The sequence below is a fragment of the Rattus norvegicus genome, chromosome 3 (genome assembly GCF_036323735.1).
Source record: "Rattus norvegicus strain BN/NHsdMcwi chromosome 3, GRCr8, whole genome shotgun sequence".
Lineage (NCBI taxonomy): Eukaryota > Metazoa > Chordata > Mammalia > Rodentia > Muridae > Rattus > Rattus norvegicus.
The window spans coordinates 77475297-77492246 of NC_086021.1; the positions used below are offsets into that span (position 1 = coordinate 77475297).

Consider the following 16950-nt stretch of genomic DNA (forward strand, 5'->3'; position numbering starts at 1 on the left):
GGAAATCACATCATCATCATGGAGGTAAAGGGCAGTGTGTGTGTGTGTGTGTGTGTGTGTGTGTGTGTGTGTGCGCGCGCGCGCGCGCGCGCGCGCGCGTGCGTGTATCTGTGCTTCAGACACTATGATGGGAGAGGACCAATGTGAGAGATCGCATCAGTCCAAAGCTGGGCTCTGTCATTCTCTGCTTGCATGTAACACAAGTGAAGTGGGTAGGCAGTTGCTCTGTGGTTTCCTTGACTCCTTGGCACTTACCACGCACAGCCTTCTCAAGGTACAGAACAGGAGAGAATGGATTACGCCCTCAACAACAAGAGGCGGGTCATCCGCCTGGTTCTGCAATGGGCAGCCATGTATGGTGATCTTCTCCAAGAAGACGACGTGGCCATGGCTTTCCTGGAGGTACGTGGGGGTCATTCATCCCAAGAATAGCCTTTTGTCCCCTAACACAGAGTGTGCAGAAAATTCTATAGGTACCCTGTAATTTCCTGTTCTAGACCTTGTTACGTGTTCACTGTCAGACATTGTCCTGCCGCTACAGTTCCGTGTGTGGCACCATGGCGATGCAATATTGTCTGCTCTTATGTGCTTTGCATGTTTGAGGGACTTGTAATCACACAAGTACCCAGCATTTTTTGCAGGCTGATTTTTTTTTTCTACTTAGCTCTGTAAAGATTTTTCCCATGTCAATGTGATCTTTGTAATGAAAGGTTCTGACGCTCTATCGGTAGCTATCCACAAAAGTGTTTATCTGTGCCCACATCGGTCTGCTTTCTCCCTCGTAGAGTAACTGTACGGCAAACACTTTGGTGCATGTGGGTCTGTCTTCAGTTACTCACTTTCTCAGGAGTAAGAGTGCGAGGGTGAGTGGTAGGTGGGGTTGGCCGCTGAGAAGCAGGTTGATTAAATGAGGATTTGCCAGGGCAGTCAAGAAGCAGTTCGAAATGGACACCATTTACTTGGTCAACACTACTTCCAGCTCAGCTATCTTTCTTCCCTGCAGCCTGGGCTTTGGCCTTTGACCCTGGATTAAATAGTACCCCAATATTCACGGATATATTCCAAGACCCCATCATTACCTGTGCTGCAAATATAACCAAGTTCTATATATTACCTTCTTTTCCACACATACCTATTCAGAATGAAGTTTGTCAGTTCAGCACGCTAGGAGGTAAACTACAATAACTGATATAAAAATACTATAATATACTGAAATAAAATGTATGATTTGTTTATTTCTGGAATGCTCCATGTAGTATTTCCAGACCGTAGTTGATTTCTGGTAACTGATACTATGAACATGACTCTCCCACGATAAGGTAACCGTCCTCACTCCCCCTCTAGAACTCAGCAAGAGCACTCTGTAAGGTAGAAGACAGTGTGGTTCTGTTTCAAATGTATAAGACTTTGCTCTAAAATTAATTTTACCAAAAAAAAAACCCACCTCTGATCCTTTTTACTATCAATGTTGATGAGGCATCAAGAATAGTGGACTGTGGTTGGAAGGAGTTGTTCAAGGAGTAAAGAAATATGGTGGCTTGGGACCATGTGCTGACTTGGGCCCCTCCCTGTGACTGCCATGGTTATCATGGCCCACCATGGAGGCCATTGCTCCCAAGAGACACAGGCATAGGTGATGGTGTCACTTCTAGTGGTCAGCACAGCTCTGAGAGCATCACAGGGGACTGCAGCACAAGCCTACAGTGGAGAGGGCTCTGTCTGTGTTTGTACCATTGACAACCACACCCTGCGGTTAACAGGAAGTAAGCAAAATGCTCGAAAGTAATGTGAAAAGTAAATATTCCCTGGGAAGAAACGAATTTGAAGTTGCCTTGAAAAGTGCAGATCGTAAAGCGGCCGATTCCGAATCCTGCCTCTTTGTGTTCCTTCACTCGAACCACCTGAGCCCGCCTGCATTTTATTGTTTCAATTCCACTGTGGCAAAATGTGAAGAACATTAACACTAACTATTTTAACTATCTGTAAGTGTACAATTCATACATGGTCAGTTCATCACCACCATCTAGTTCCAGGCCCTTTCCCCACCAGCGGTTTTGAACTACTCCCTCCTCCTCTCCCTCCCCTCCCCCACCCTCTCCCCTCCCACTTCTTTTCTGTGAAACAATGGTCTAGGGGTGCTAGCGACTGGCATGGCCTAGGAGCGTGACTCTGTTGCTGTTCAGAGAACTGCTCACCTTTAGGTTCCTAACTAAGATCCTGTGTCCTTTGCCGGTTACAGGAGTTCTATGTGTCTGTATCAGATGATGCACGGATGATGGTCGCCTTCAAGGAGCAGCTGGCTGAGCTGGAGAAGACTGTCAAACAGATGTAAGGAGGGGCTTTGCTTTAGGGGGTACTTTCATCCGGCGGGTGCCTGCCTTATGATTAGAACATCTTCCGAAGAAGTCTTGGCCTGTAAAACTGGCTAGCACTGGCCTGTCATTAGCCGCATGTTCTGATCTGTGACATGGGCCCCAGGCACAGGTAGCAATGAGACCAGATGAGCAGAAGGATGTGGGTGCCATTTGTGTCAGCAGGCTATAGGGAGGGAAGCTACCCTTTGACAAACCCAGGTCTAGATACACGAGTCCATTAGACAGCCCAGCGATAGAATAGTCTGTGGAGTTGGAGTACATTTGAAGACAGTTACCTATATGGGAAATTCATTCCCTGATATTGTTCAAAAGCTGTTCATTGCAAATATTCCTATCTTTGAAATGAATTTGGGGGTTTCCCATTAATGGACTCTTAAATTAAGTACTGGAGAGTTACGTATATAATGACTTTGAAAGTCAGGAACCGTAGCATTGAACCTCAGGTCTGCTCCGGGTCTGCCTGTGTCAAGAGCTAGTGGCTTTGCTGCCCCTGGGTTTTAGCCTCTTACTGTTAAAACCAGGGAGTCTCCCATTGCTGTCCAGAGAGATGGTACAATCTCAGTGCCTAACGTAAGAGTAAAACAATGCAAGCTGAAGGGACAGTAGCGATGGCATTCAACAGTGTGCATTCTCTACTTCCTATAGCTCAGAAGACGCAAAAGCTCCACAGAAGAAGGTAAGGACTCTTCAGAGACCGACGCTGGCTGTGCCCTGTAGCACTGAGATTATCCAGAGACACTGGATTGCAGTACAGCGAAGTGATGTCTCCTTCATTCCGGGGCTCTGATTGCTCCTCGGATGCGTCTTCTCTGAGTTGTCACGGTTTGTTAGTCGCTCTCCCTTACACCACTTGTGCTTGTTTTTACAGCACAAGGTGCTTTTGCAGCAGTTTAATACAGGTGACGAGAGGGCCCAGAAGCGTCAGCCGATTCGTGGCTCTGATGAGGGTAAGTGATCTCTCTAATTTCTTGTGTGGAATAATTATTGTTGGGCTAAAATCTGCTCCCTGGAAACCATTGCCTTGAACCTACCAAAAAGCTGCTCTCGGGTGTGCTCCTTGGTCCCCTGATAAGTTATGTTCTTGGGATCTGGTAGCCAGACAAGAGCCGAGACGCTTACTCAAACCTCAATGACCCTGCCTGTCCCCGGCTGGCAGCATCTCTTCAAAGGATGTGGGATCTCTTGGGGTTTGGTTGGATGCCCAGCACTAAAGTCCCCACCCCAGCAGAGCTCAGGCCCTGACCACCGATGTCTAAGTACTTTGAATGACCAAGACCACTTTCTCACGTTGTCAACTGTCTCTGCAGTTTTGTTCAAGGTCTACTGCATTGACCACACCTATACCACCATCCGAGTGCCTGTAGCCGCCTCGGTGAAGGAAGTCATCAGTGCAGTAGCAGACAAACTTGGCTCTGGGGAAGGCCTGATCATTGTCAAGATGAACTCTGGAGGAGGTAACAGCTTAGATTAACACTGTGGGCTTTTCGTGAAATAAGTCATCCTGGCCAATCAAAACCATCCAAGGAACAACGGAGTCCATTCACAGTGACCAGAAGGATGCCAGAGGTTGTTCGAGCTCCCAGGGATAGCAGAAATATTGTGTGAAGAGGCTGGCTTATGAAATGTCTAACATCCCCTATCTAATAGATTCCCACGTAAAGGAGTGAGAAGTGATTTATGGGAGACAGCTGCAGTCTCCGGCATCCGTGTCAGCCTGGGGCTCTTTCAGTGGAAACACAACAAACTCTCTGGGCCTCAGATCTGGGAGAAAGGTGCACCTTCAGGGGGCATCAAGTTTGACAAGCAAAGACTCCAGGTGCCCGCAAACCTGCAGCTGGGGTGGTGGGGGACGAGTTCTTTTTAGCCGATGACAGTTTCCCCACTTGCCCAATAGAGCTCAGCTGCTCTATAACATGAGGGTTGTTCAACTCCCTAACCTGGGACTAAAATTCCTTTCCTCTCCCCTGACTATAGTTACCCTCATTTTGTATCATCTTGTATGGCCTGACCACTTGAATGTAGCAATGACAGAAAAGGATACATTAGACACACTGTGTGCTCCTGAGTTGCTCCCAGGCCCTGAGGAGCTGGGAAATAAAGGAAACCTACATCCCACGCTGGCAGGGGTTTGAGCAGTGGTCACCCACAGTGCAGGGAGGCGGCTCAGGAAGGAGCCCTTAGGTTAACTCCCCAGTGATGGCTTCACAGCCCTTTGAGGGCTCCTTTAGGAAGGGAGTGAAGCACTTCTGCCTTGTCTGAAAGTAGATGATTCTGCTGATGCAGGATTTTAGAGTGGATGATGGATTCTCAAGACCACTTCCCCTACTTTCTGCCAGTTGTTCCGTACCCAGGATGGCCTCTGAGATTCATTTGTTGCCTCTTTCCCATAGGCGTCCCAATATATCAGATATCCACCTAAACGATAGGGTGCCACTGAAGCCTGCCCATCGATGTCCCATCTAAAGTTTTAACTGTTCCCCTGACACATACCTTCTAACCCCCTTCCCTGCTGTGCCTTGTGGCCCTTGTCCTCTCTCTCTCTCTCTCTCTCTCTCTCTCTCTCTCTCTCTGTCTCTCTCTCTGTCTCTCTGTCTCTCTCACACACACACATTCCCTATCCCCTTATCCCTCTATGTTAACTAGATTTTTAATTTATGTTTTATCTCTCTGTATCATTTCTTTATGTGTCCCTAGTGTCTGGTATATGCTAAATACTAAAACATATTCAACAAATGGATTTGTAAAATATAGAAAGATACTTAAAGTAGTTTCCTATTAGCTTCTTTCCGTAATGGGCACAAGTAAAAATAAAAAGATATTTTGCAACTAAAAATCATGTGAGATCTCTGAAGTGCCCCCCCCCCAAGGTTTCTAATAATGACCTTTCTATCTCCAGCTTACCAGTCATTGTTGCCATCAAGAAACCTAACTTGGTATCTGAATGACTATGTGGGTTTTATAAATAATTATGGTTGCAGAGTAGATCTGGGCAAATTGATCCTTGGCTGTGCCCGCTCCTGTTGTGTGGTCATTTCTGATGCTGTCCCGAGTACCGTGCTATACAGCAAGCACTGTCTTTTATTCAGCAGATCCGTTCACTCCTGTGTTTTATGCAGTCCCATTGCATGTTCCGGTAATTCACCAAGCTGGCAATTTGTTGGTGTGATTAGGGCAGTGCAGCAAATCTCAGATGGATTTAATAGGCAATCTCATGCTTTTTATGTTCACAGAAAAGGTGGTGCTCAAACCTAATGATGTTTCAGTATTTACGACGCTCACCATTAATGGACGCCTGTTTGCCTGCCCGCGAGAGCAATTCGACTCACTGGTAAGAGTGAATGGCCTCCTCAGAGCCCTGTGTGCAATCAGAAAACCTTGTCTGCAGCTTAATTTCACAGCCACACTGAGGCCGGCTGCTAAAAACTCTTGACTGCTATGTGTCTTGTTCTCCACTGTGGTCTGCCGGGGAAGCCCCGGGCGCTCACTGGAGATGACGCTCCGGGCTTTAGACGGACTTCCGTGGAAATCAGCCAAGCTTTACCGCCGCTGCACCAGGGACGCAGTTCAGCTTTCAGTCTTGGTTCTGATTCCTTTCGTCCAAGTTCATTATCAATGTTCAAAATCAATACTCAGCTCAGGAGGGAGATAATCACAAGCAAAGGGAGGCATCGGCCTTAGGGGACTTCCGAGTTCAGGCCGTGGTGGAGGAGGTCTAGAAGGGCTCCTCCCTGAACATGCTCTCTGGATCGTCCTGGGATCCCAGAGGTCAGAACACTTGTTCCCAGACACTCAGAACTCCTGGGAAGAAGAGACACATTCATTTCTGTTTATCCTCAAAAAATTAGGCGTGGAATTGACTAGCTGCTAGAAGATCTTAGAGACCACAGGACCAGTTTAGGTTCGCAAATCCATTTTTCTCTGTCTCTGGACACACACAAGCTTCCCTTGTGAGGAAATAAAAGACAATATGTGGGTGAGAGGGGAACGGCACCAACATCCCAGGAGAGCTGCTTCCTTAGTTAAGTGCAGAAAGGTCCTTAGGTCTTTAGGAGGGAGTTGGGTTAAAGCATGTAATCAGAGCTCTTGCGATGGCCCAGATTCCCTCCCAGCACCACATCAAAAAGATGTGGTTTTCAGATCTTGATAAGATATGTTTTTCCTGATCAGAACTCTGGTTTCTGCTTCAGGGAACGCTATGAACCGGTTTCTGTCATCTTTTTTTTTTTTTTTTTAAAGATGCGGTCTTGTTTTGTGTCTCCTGGGTCTCAGTCTTCCTTCCTTAGTATCACACTTGCTGGGATTATAGGTGTGTGCCACTAGTCCCGGTGGGACAGCTCATTTGGCACCATTTTGCTTTCACATGAGAACTTCAGGAACGTGACACAGTGCCTTCGCTTCCCCCAACCAATCCGCTGGTGCCAGCGGACTTTTGCCCTTCCTCGCCCCACACATCACGCATGCGCATATCAGTTGGTCCCCCCCTCCCCCCGGAACTGGGGACGAACTAGGCAATAACTCTACCACTGAGCTAAATCCCCAACCCCACGCATATCAGTTTTAAAAATTGCCGTGAGTCCACATATCCTCTCCTGGAAACGTATGCCTTAAAGAGCTAGCGTCGCTGGTGCTCCATGGAAGGTGCTGGGTGAAGTGTTTGCCTCTCTCGCCAGCTGCTTCTTGGCCTCCGTGTTGAGCCAGGGGGTGGAGAGTTAGGCACGTGGACTGTCTCCAGCTCCCTGGGGGCAGACACTAACTTTTTAAGCTTCTGTTTATTGCTCACAGTCCTCGGCCTTCCAAGTTCTGGACTCTTGCTTATCTTCCATTTTAAGGCTTGGATGGTTGGAAGGAATTTGCCTGGCAACAAGGAACTTGGACATGAGCCTCTCGGCTGGGGGTGCTGTATACCTCTCTGTGCTCAGACAGGGCAGACCTTACCTGAAGCTCCCTCTCGGGCCTACCAAAACATCCCTATGATGGCCATCTTTCTAGAAAGAGTTGTCCAGAGAGTGACTACAGTGTGGAATGTTGACTGAGCCCTCGAAGCTATCACCACACACTTACCAAGTGTCAGCTAGCATGACAAGTGCCCAGGAGCATCTGTCCTTATGACAATGACAGTCAAATTAGGAAGGGAGTAACCCAAGCTGTCCAGAAGAAAATGAGTCTCTGTGTTAAATTGTGTTGTCTAAAACCAGCAGAGCACCCGTGTTTATCCCACTGTGGAAGGGCTTGCGTTCCAGAACTTTACTCTCTTGGAATTTTTTTGTCTGAGTATTAATGTTAGTACAAAGGCCATTGCAACAGAGCTTCAGTGTACTGTAATTCGGCTCTGCTTTTATCCACTCGCTGGTTCCTAAGACTTCACTATTTAGTATCTGCCACTCCGTCCCTTGGTCTGTGGATGTTTCTGGACAATGGGATAGTCTCAGAGACAAACCCTTCATAGTCCCTGTTTCTCAAGGAGCCTGTGATGACCAGTGTGTCATCAGAGGAAAACCACCATGACAAGTCCCACTGCAGAGGCAGGAGTTGTAACACAAGCAAAGAGGGATGCTGGGGTGTAGGTCGGTGGGCCAGCAATTACACTGACAATTAGCACTCCCTTTTTATGTGTTAAGTCCCTGGGCTAGGACCACAGCAATGCCATTCTTCCAATTGCCTTCCCCCAGTATTAGTGAGGGTCTCATCTCTCAGTAAGGTTAACCTTTAGGGGTCCAGAGATAGGAACTTGTCAGTTCTCAGCTACCCGTGCTGTGCAGATCAATGTAAAACTCTGCAGTACCTGGCCAGAGGGACATCTTCACAAGAAAATATCCCAGGTGAGAAGAGAGCCCACAGAGAGCCCAGCTGACCTGAGGAGTTGTCCTAAGACCAGGAATTTGAAAGGTTCACCTACTCTTCTACTTGCTCTGTGCCGGAACCGTTCTCAGCTGCTTCCTTCAGCTACTTGCCCACCAGTGCCAGCTCTTTTTGGAATGCTGCTTTCTGCCCTGTTCTTTGTTCTCTATAGAGGGGGCCCATATCCAGCTCTTAACCTAGTGTTGCACTAACCACACTTTCCTATGCATTTGTTACAGTACAACCCCTCTAAAAGGCAACCTAATCTGAGAGAGGGGATGCCCCTGTGCTGAGGACTGGATTTACATGATGCACTTAAGTTGTTCCCATCTAATCCTCTTAACAAGCCTCAATAGTACTTGCCAACTTGGGTAGTGTAACCCTGATTTACTGAAACTACAGTCAGACAGTCAAAAGATTAAGGGATCATACCAAGTATGTGTTGCTACTGTGGGGTTTATGTGCAGTCTGCTGTTTTCCAAAGCCGGCACTAGCGTTATCTAGTATCTGTCCTGTGGCAAACCCCCGTCTCCTAATCTGGTACTCCTAACTGGCTATTTGGTCCCTCTCTGCAATCTGCTCCTGCAAATCAAACACTCTGGTGGCCCCTCATTTTCACCCTGGCTGTCTGTCGTAAGCACGAGTCATCCTGAGGAGAGCCTTTCTCAGCCTCCTGCTCACTGCTTCTCTGCATCCTCCATCACGCGCTGACTCCCCATAGACAGGCTGCTTCAAAAGGCACCATTCAGGTGCCTCAACCTGCTTCTCTATATGCCTACTAGTCAGCCTGTGGATATTCTGTCTCCATATGTGCGAATGGAGTCCAATGAGTAACTGTATCCACGCATAGCACCACGCCTGTTGGTGGAGGTTGATTCTGTTACAATGTAAACTTAACTGCTCAGCTCACAGATGAACTTCCCAGTGCAGGAGCCACCTACACCCTGAACATGCCATTTTAATGGGTGTCTAGAACACCTATGGGGGCGTTCCTTTAACACGGTGGTGATGAAGATGCTGATGAAGTCTGTATAATAGTAATATTTCTAACATGAGCCCTTTTTCTTATTAATGCTGGGATCGGAGCACTGAGCCTCATACACACAAGGAAAGGTGCTCAACCAGAGTTACACCCCTAGCCCTGTGACGTGAATATTGAATATCCGAATACTGTTAGCATCATATTGGCAAATATTCTGTGTGTGTGTGTGCATGTGCACGCTTCATGCATCTGCATGTATATCCATTCCTAAATATCCACTCCTAGTCTTACAGATAAGTATTAATGTATTATAGCTCCATCTGTCACTCCTCTGACAAAGTAAAAAACACTTTGTAGCGTTTCTTAGAACACAAAAGGAGATGAGTGAACCAAAAGAAAACTTTTGACAAGTCTCGGTAAAAGTAGCAGAGTCTGGTCTTGCCCCAAACATGTAAATAACATTCTCAGCCCAATAGCTCTGAGGTCAGGCTGAGGAGATGGCAATCCTGTGTGGACTCAGTTCACACCGCTCTCTACCACTTCACTACTTTCGGAGGGGTGTGAAGACATGGCTGTGCCATCTTTGACCTCGGTCACCACCAGTGGTTATGTGGTACTGTGGGTAGGAATTCAAACCCCTGTTCCAGTATTTAGTATTTGGCTTTATCATAGTTTCTGTGGAAACATGAGGGGAAGGTCTCCAAGAGCATCTTCCACCTTCCCATGGAAAAGGACGTTTCCAGGTTACCCCCACATGCACACCCCAATCCCCAGGCACAGGATATCCCCACTCATCCTTTGCCAAGCCTTATTTGCCACAGCTCACAGTTGAGATGCTGGTGACCACACTGTTGGTAACTGGTGATGGTTGACCATGGTAAGAGGAAAGATGGCCTCAGGGCGAAGCACAACAAAGGCACCTCTAACCTTAAAATTGACATTTCAGAACACGCCTGAAAGTATCCCCCCCCAAATCCTTTCCAACACCAAAACTCCTGAAAGCATTTGTCACTAAGTACTGGTACCTCTTGCGGTTCTGATCCAGTTTCTCACAATCATTCCCAGACTCCCTTGCCAGAACAGGAGGGCCCGACCACTGGGACAGTGGGGACGTTTGAACTGATGAGCTCGAAAGACTTGGCGTACCAGATGACAACGTATGACTGGGAACTCTTCAACTGTGTGCACGAGGTAAGGCGCCCAGCACTGAGTGTGCACGGGCTCCGTAGGATTCTGAGCGAAGCCTGCTGGCCTCACTTAACTCACGTCTCCGTGTGCTGCCATATGGGGACCACATGATGGGTGTTGTGCATGCTGAACTTATAAAATCCTTAAATATTAAAGAAAAAAATCTCTGTGGTGCTATGCTATGTCTTCCAGGGTCTATTAACCCAATAACACCTAGTTTATATTTATATATTCCACAAGCTTCAGAAAAGCCCTTCAAATCTCTATGCCGAGGTACATCCGGGTTAGCGACTGAATTCACATCTGCTGCTTGGTAGAACAACTTTCCTGACAAATCGAGGAGCCAGGCTGGCGTTTTGATTTAAAAGCCAACAAATAAGTAAAATTGTTTTTCCTCTCTGTTCTAGCTGGAGCTAATCTACCACACATTTGGAAGGCATAATTTTAAAAAGACCACAGCAAACTTGGATTTGTTCCTGAGGAGATTTAATGAAATTCAGTTTTGGGTTGTCACTGAGATCTGCCTTTGTTCCCAGCTCAGCAAACGTGTTCAGCTTTTGAAAAAATTTATCAAGATAGCGGCTCAGTAAGTGTCTTTAACTTTGGAAGAAAAAAGGTCCCTACTCTATGTTCTCACAGATATGCCTTTTTCAAAAAACGAATCGGGGCATAAGAACCAGCAGCGGCTGAATTCTTGGAAGAGAAGAATGCCTTCTGGCTTTTTAATAGTTAACATCGGTATATAAATTGACATCTTGTAGTACTGATGCTGGAGTCAAAAGAAAGGTTCGTTTTGCTCTGAACTCCTCAGACTCCTCCCCTCTCCCCACCTCATGTGGGGTCCACGTTTGAAGGGTGCTATTTAAGTCAGCAAAAGTTCCCTTAGAAACTTTGGCTGCAAGGCTCTTGAAGCCGATGTGCCTCTGTAACATGTTCTCACCAGTAGAGGGCAGTAGAACCTGCTGGAACGGCAGCTCGCCCAGTTCAGGCAGAATAAAATCAGTAAAATGCATAAAGGCCAGCTAACCTGGCGCTAGGAAATCGTCTCCATGCCCACCAGAGAAAGCAAACATCTTATAAATATTCTATTTAAAAGCACTTCTTGGGAAACAATTTATTTACTGCAGGGGCCAGTTAGGCTTCTCCCTGACATGAATGTAATCTTCCTCTGCTATTTAGATATGCCTGACAACCTCCTGTTTACTTCCATGTTTTTGGTATCACCACAGTGCTAAAAATAAGAAAGCTAAATGTGGCTTGTGCTGCGAGACTCCTTCCCTTTCTAAATGCAGAGCCCCGAGCTCGGGAAGGTTAGGAGAATAAGCGACCCCAGCCAGGCATTTTCTTGAGCCAAACAGTTCAGATCCCCCAACACACTCTTGATTTTTCCAGAGCCGAACAAAGAAAGGAAAGCCCTCGTGTTTTATAGAAGCTGCTTGCCAAGTGCCTTGAGTTGTTTTGCCAGAAATCTGAGGGGACAATAGAATACCAGATCCTTTGAATCTGCATGCTGCTCGCTCTGCCTTTGGGGAAGCTGGCTATTGGAAGAGAGGTCTAGTGTGGCCACTTTCCCCAGCAGCATGAACGGCCTCTGTGCAGGGAGCAAATGCCTTCATGTGTTTGGAATGAGCGGATTATGGAAACTATGACAGAGCGTGCTTTCCCATCACAGGAGCATGTTCTCTCATCACCTTAGCCTGCGAGTGCCAAATGCAGCAAGAGGAGGGGAGAGGACCTGCCCGCCGTTTTACGGAAGCAATACAGAAAAAGCTCTCAAAACACCAAGGAATTTTTGTTCGTTTGTTTCTGCCCTCGTAACTTATCCCTGTCTTCCTCACTCTTGCTGATTGTATAGGTAGACTTGGCCTTCCCTGTGCATTAGCTCATTATTTAACCAGATTCAGCCCTGTGCTGAGGCCACTGTCCCACAGTGAACCTGTTTACTCAGCCCAGCTATTAAAGTCTGTAGGCTTTTGGGACCCTGAGTCTACAAGGACAAACGGAAACCTGTAAGCCAGAGATTCTCAACCTGTGCGTCTTGACCCCTTTGGGGGGGTGTATGTCACATATCAGGTATCTTGCATATCTGATATTTGCAATTCATAACAGTAGCAAATTTTACAGTTGTGAAGGAGCAACAAAAATAGTTTTATGGTTAGGGGGTACCCACAACATGAGGAACTGTCTTATAGAGTCACAGCGTTAGGAAGATCGAAACCACTGAGGTAGACACTAGCATCTGTTCTGCTTGCTATCTTTAGAGAGCTGCAGCGTTTAAAGTTCTTAGCCCAGTCTGGAGCTTAGCAAAATTGAAGGGCAGAGCTGGGGTCGGTGTTTTAATCCTGTGCTCACAGGAGAAGAAACTGAGACCATCATCTCCTGACTTGCCTTGAATGATAAGCAAAGTTGGAAACAGAGCAGATCTGCAGCTCTGGTTGTATTATCTCCAAGTCACAAGGCAAAGGTTAACTATGTACATGGTGACACTAGCTAGCCCTTGTCTCGGGAGCCACTACCCTAGCACTGTGACGTCCTTGCATGTTTCCTCCTGTGTGAGGTGATCCACTCTAGCTCTCTCAAGTGCCTTTCCCCACCTCCACAGACATGAAGAACTGCTCGTGGCTACTTTTTGAGTTGAATATGAGCAGCCCAAGCAGCCATGCGACGAGCCTTCTGTAAAAATGCTATTCAAACATTATTTATTTATGAGGCCAGTCAACTTTTACAGCCATATTGCCATGTGGTGAAAGGTTCCCATTTATTGTGAAACGAATGCTTTCTCTTCTTAGGGGCCTGGTGTGGAGAACTTGGGCTGTGTGGCTGTGGTCCTTTGCCATCGGGAGTACCACGTACTTGGGATAACATGGCCATTTTAATAAGAACTTAGGCTTGATCCAAGTGCTTCATTCTCAGATATAGAGTTGTGAATATTCATACTGGTATAAACTCAGACCCAAAGTTATCAACCTTACCAGTGTCATTAAAACTGAAAAGTACAGTTATCTTATTATTGATGTGATTATCTCCCAGCTTCAAACTTGGGGATAACAAATGCTCGACCCACGGGGACCAGGCCTTGTAAGCCTTGTGACATCCGTGACCCCTTCCTACCCACCAGGTCAGAGCACCGGCCTCCAAGCCTCAAATTCTCCAATCATTTTGCCTTCCCTTTTCTAATCCCATGGGATGCGGCTCCCCACCCCCTTCCAGGTCCACTATGGCGTTTAGCAAATTTAGGATTATAATAGCAGCCCTTAGGGGAGGTGAATTTCAATTACTTCTCAAAACCCGAAACCTCAACGGCCAAAACTATCAACTTTCTAAAACTAGAGTGGGCCGTGGAGCGGAGCAGGGCTACCCAAGCGGAACTCCAGCAGTGCCTTAAATCTGTCATTGCCAGTTCGTATAAATGAGTGCTGATAAATATTAATGACTATCAGAAAATAGAACTCTAATTTAAAAAAAAAAACCCTGCTCAAAAGTGGCATTCTACTTAAACTCGTGCCTCTTGTGTTTCAGCTGCAAGGAGTACAAAAACCTGAATTCCTTCTTCGCCATCGTCATGGGGCTCAGTAACGTGGCTGTGAGCCGCCTGGCATTAACATGGGAGGTAGGTAAGCGCCGCTGGCATCCAGCTGGGAATCAAAGCAGAGGCTCACCAGGGAGCGTTTTTTTTTTTTTGTTTTGTTTTGTTTGTTTTTTTTTTTTAAGAGAAACAGCACACACACACTGGTATAACAACGGGAAAGGTGGGGACCCTTGAAAGGAAGCGACTGGCCTCCTTTTCCTAGATATGTCAGAGTGAGAGTTTAAAAACATATTGTCCGGGTGGAGGAGGTGGGGGAGGGGTGGGGAACCTTAACATTCGCCTCTCTGCTATGTAAATAAACCTAAGTCCAGGTCTCTGCAGCCGACAGATGATAGAAGTGAAGGAACCGGATGGCTCAGATGGCTGCAAAGGTCACTTTGCTCACAGGTTCAGTGGTCTCTGAAATGTCTACTTGTTGCTCTTGTCCTGAGCCTTGCCTCTGAGTGGAAGAGAGGAGGTTGTCCATTTTATCCGAGTAGTCATTTTGCTTCTGGGAGGCCAGATGTTGGGAGCAGCGGAGCATGTCCTGTGACCACCTGGTGACTCCTCCCTCTCAGAGAGGAGCAGCAGTTGGGCCTCCACTGCCTTGGAAGCTAAAGTTAGGCAGGTGTGTTGTGGATTTCTGAAACAAACAGGGCGAGTGATTCATTGCTGGTTCAAAGACACCTTCGTGTGTCATTAGCTTAGCACTTGGAATGTGCTTATCCCCTTATATGTGGCATGGTTGGGGAAATAGTAAACTCTAACAGAACGTACTCACAAAAATAGACTCTTGACACGTACACATGAGCATGTGTAAGAGGGACAGCAGAAAAAGGGGGCGATGAGTGAGAGCCGCTCTGCCATGGTGCCTGACAGCAGCTGCTTGTGTCCACATTCCCCGAGAAGTTATTCCCCTACCTACTTCCCTCGAGAAACTATTTTCTTCCCTTGACTCTCCTAAATATTTCCATTGTTTACAGGGCAGGTCCTTGCAAGTCCTTCTGTCTTGAGTTTCTCTTAAAATTCCAGGCAGATGCAGCACGCAGCAGTTCATCCTCTGAATATAGGCATGAGGGAATTGGAGAGGCCTGCGAGCCACGCAGCTGGGTCGTCTTCCAGTCAGGGAAAGAACAGAGATGGCATGCCAATAACAAGCGGAGAGGCCATTGTGTGGTGCCCCATCTCACTGCCCAAGCTACCTGGAATCTCTAGGGATCTAGGGTTCCCCCCTGATAGTCTGCCTCTGATCCCCCACACAGAGTTCAAATCAATTGGTTAGGGGGAAAGCAAGTGCTAAAGTGTTTCGAGTGCCCATGGAGGACAGCTGTAGGTTCCACGAAACAGCAGTCAGGCAGTGACTGGAATACTCTCTGAGCCCTCCGGGCTGTCTCAGAGGCCCCTAGGGAGGGTGCAGTCAGCTAAATGGCCAGTTCATTGTCAGCAAAAGACACAGCTAACTGGCCAGTCCCCTACTGTCGTAAGTGCCGTGAGTCTACGAACTTCCGTTTCTGCCCCTGCGTATCTCCAACAGAAAAGATTAGCCTTTTGTAGTTGACAAACCTTCACTTCTTTTCTAAGGCAGAGTGCGATTATGTAATTCTGTAGGTTGAGCTTGCACTGGTGAGCACCTTTGTTTTGGGTCATTTCTCTGTGTTTGATGGGAGTTTTCCAAGAGCATCTCACACAGTTTCCATGAGCATTGGAGGAGTCACATGAACCAGGCAAGGTGCATGGTCTCAGAGGACGGTAGAGTAACTGTAAACCAGTCAGTGGGCAAAAGAGGAGATACAGGAGCCTATGGTAAGAAGAGGGGCTTGAAACAGGGAGCAAACCCCATCTGAGACAAGTGCTAAGAGTGCCGGCCTTGGCTCTGTGGACAGTTTGGAGGGTGGAGGACTGCCTGTGTGCTGTGGAGTACTGAACCAACTTCCCTGGCCAAGCCCACTGGATTCAGAAGCACTTCCTACTGCTCCATGCCCACCCCCACAGCCGTGACCACAAAAATGGCTGGTCCCTAGCCTTCCTCTGGATGGGCCACTACCAAGACTCTTCTCTTGAAACGGCGTGTAGTTAGAGAATAGTCTTGAGAGTCACGAGAATGTTTAGTGCCTTGTTGTCCATTGGCTTTGTCTGAGAATCTGGCTAAATTAAGAGAAAGATGGGATGACAGAAGTGTGGTCAAAAGTGGATTGTATCAGTGAATGTTTGACTCTAATCCAAATAGCCTGAGCTGGCCTTGAACACACTATGGAGACCAGGCTGGCCTAGAACTCATAGAAATCCACCTGTCTCGGCCTCTAAAGTGCTTGGATTAAAGCTATCTGTTGCCATGCCCAGCCCCAAAGAGGTCTAATTTTTAAAATGGACTACATCTACTGTCACCGGGTGGTTCCGGATGTTCCCAGTGGTGTCCTCAGACCCCTGACACCCATCACAGCTTTCAGCCTTGAATGCATCTTCTGAGAGATAATATAAGGTCCCCCCCCCCATCCTTGAAAATGGGCACTCAGGGAGGTGGAAGATTTGCAAGGCACTGGCTTCCAGAAACAAAAACAGGAGTTTTACAGATGATTAAATGGGACTATGACAGGCTGAGACACACACCGGAAGACGGGGTGGGGGGTGTTTTTCTGGGGGCTGCAGAGGGCTGGTCTGTAGAGCAGTTTTAGAAGCCGGACCTTGGTGGGCAGAGCAGGACTGTGGGGAATCTCTAGGTCTCCGTTCTGCTGATGCTTCCCAGTCTCATGGTGGGAAACACGTCTCTCTGCCCCATCTGCCTTGGTCAGTAGAAAGCTTAGCTTTGCAAACACAGCTCTCAGCAAAATGGCAAGCACTGGATTGAAAGGAGATCTGGTCCCGATGCCTGGGCCTCTCCCAGCAGGTGTACTGACTGGTGCTGTCAGGAGAAGCTAGCATCCTGACGGAACTCTCGGGTTCTCCATTAGGCAGAGAAACCGTGCAGAAGTGTATATAAGTGTGTACTCACTCAGCGTGTA

At 47.4% G+C, this 16950-nt stretch overlaps 1 protein-coding gene across 8 annotated transcripts in view; it reads left to right on the forward strand.

The window, feature by feature from the left end:
- Positions 1-16950, forward strand: part of Rapgef4 (Rap guanine nucleotide exchange factor 4) — a 292910-nt gene that overhangs the window by 258273 nt on the left and 17687 nt on the right. For all 8 annotated transcript variants that reach the window (XM_039104344.2, NM_001100642.1, XM_039104345.2 and 5 more), the window contains 9 exons: positions 252-402; positions 2240-2328; positions 3021-3051; positions 3244-3322; positions 3683-3829; positions 5606-5703; positions 10261-10386; positions 10791-10969; positions 13903-13993. In XM_039104344.2, the coding sequence (XP_038960272.1) occupies positions 252-402; positions 2240-2328; positions 3021-3051; positions 3244-3322; positions 3683-3829; positions 5606-5703; positions 10261-10386; positions 10791-10969; positions 13903-13993 (991 nt within the window). The remainder of the gene's footprint in view (positions 1-251; positions 403-2239; positions 2329-3020; positions 3052-3243; positions 3323-3682; positions 3830-5605; positions 5704-10260; positions 10387-10790; positions 10970-13902; positions 13994-16950) is intronic.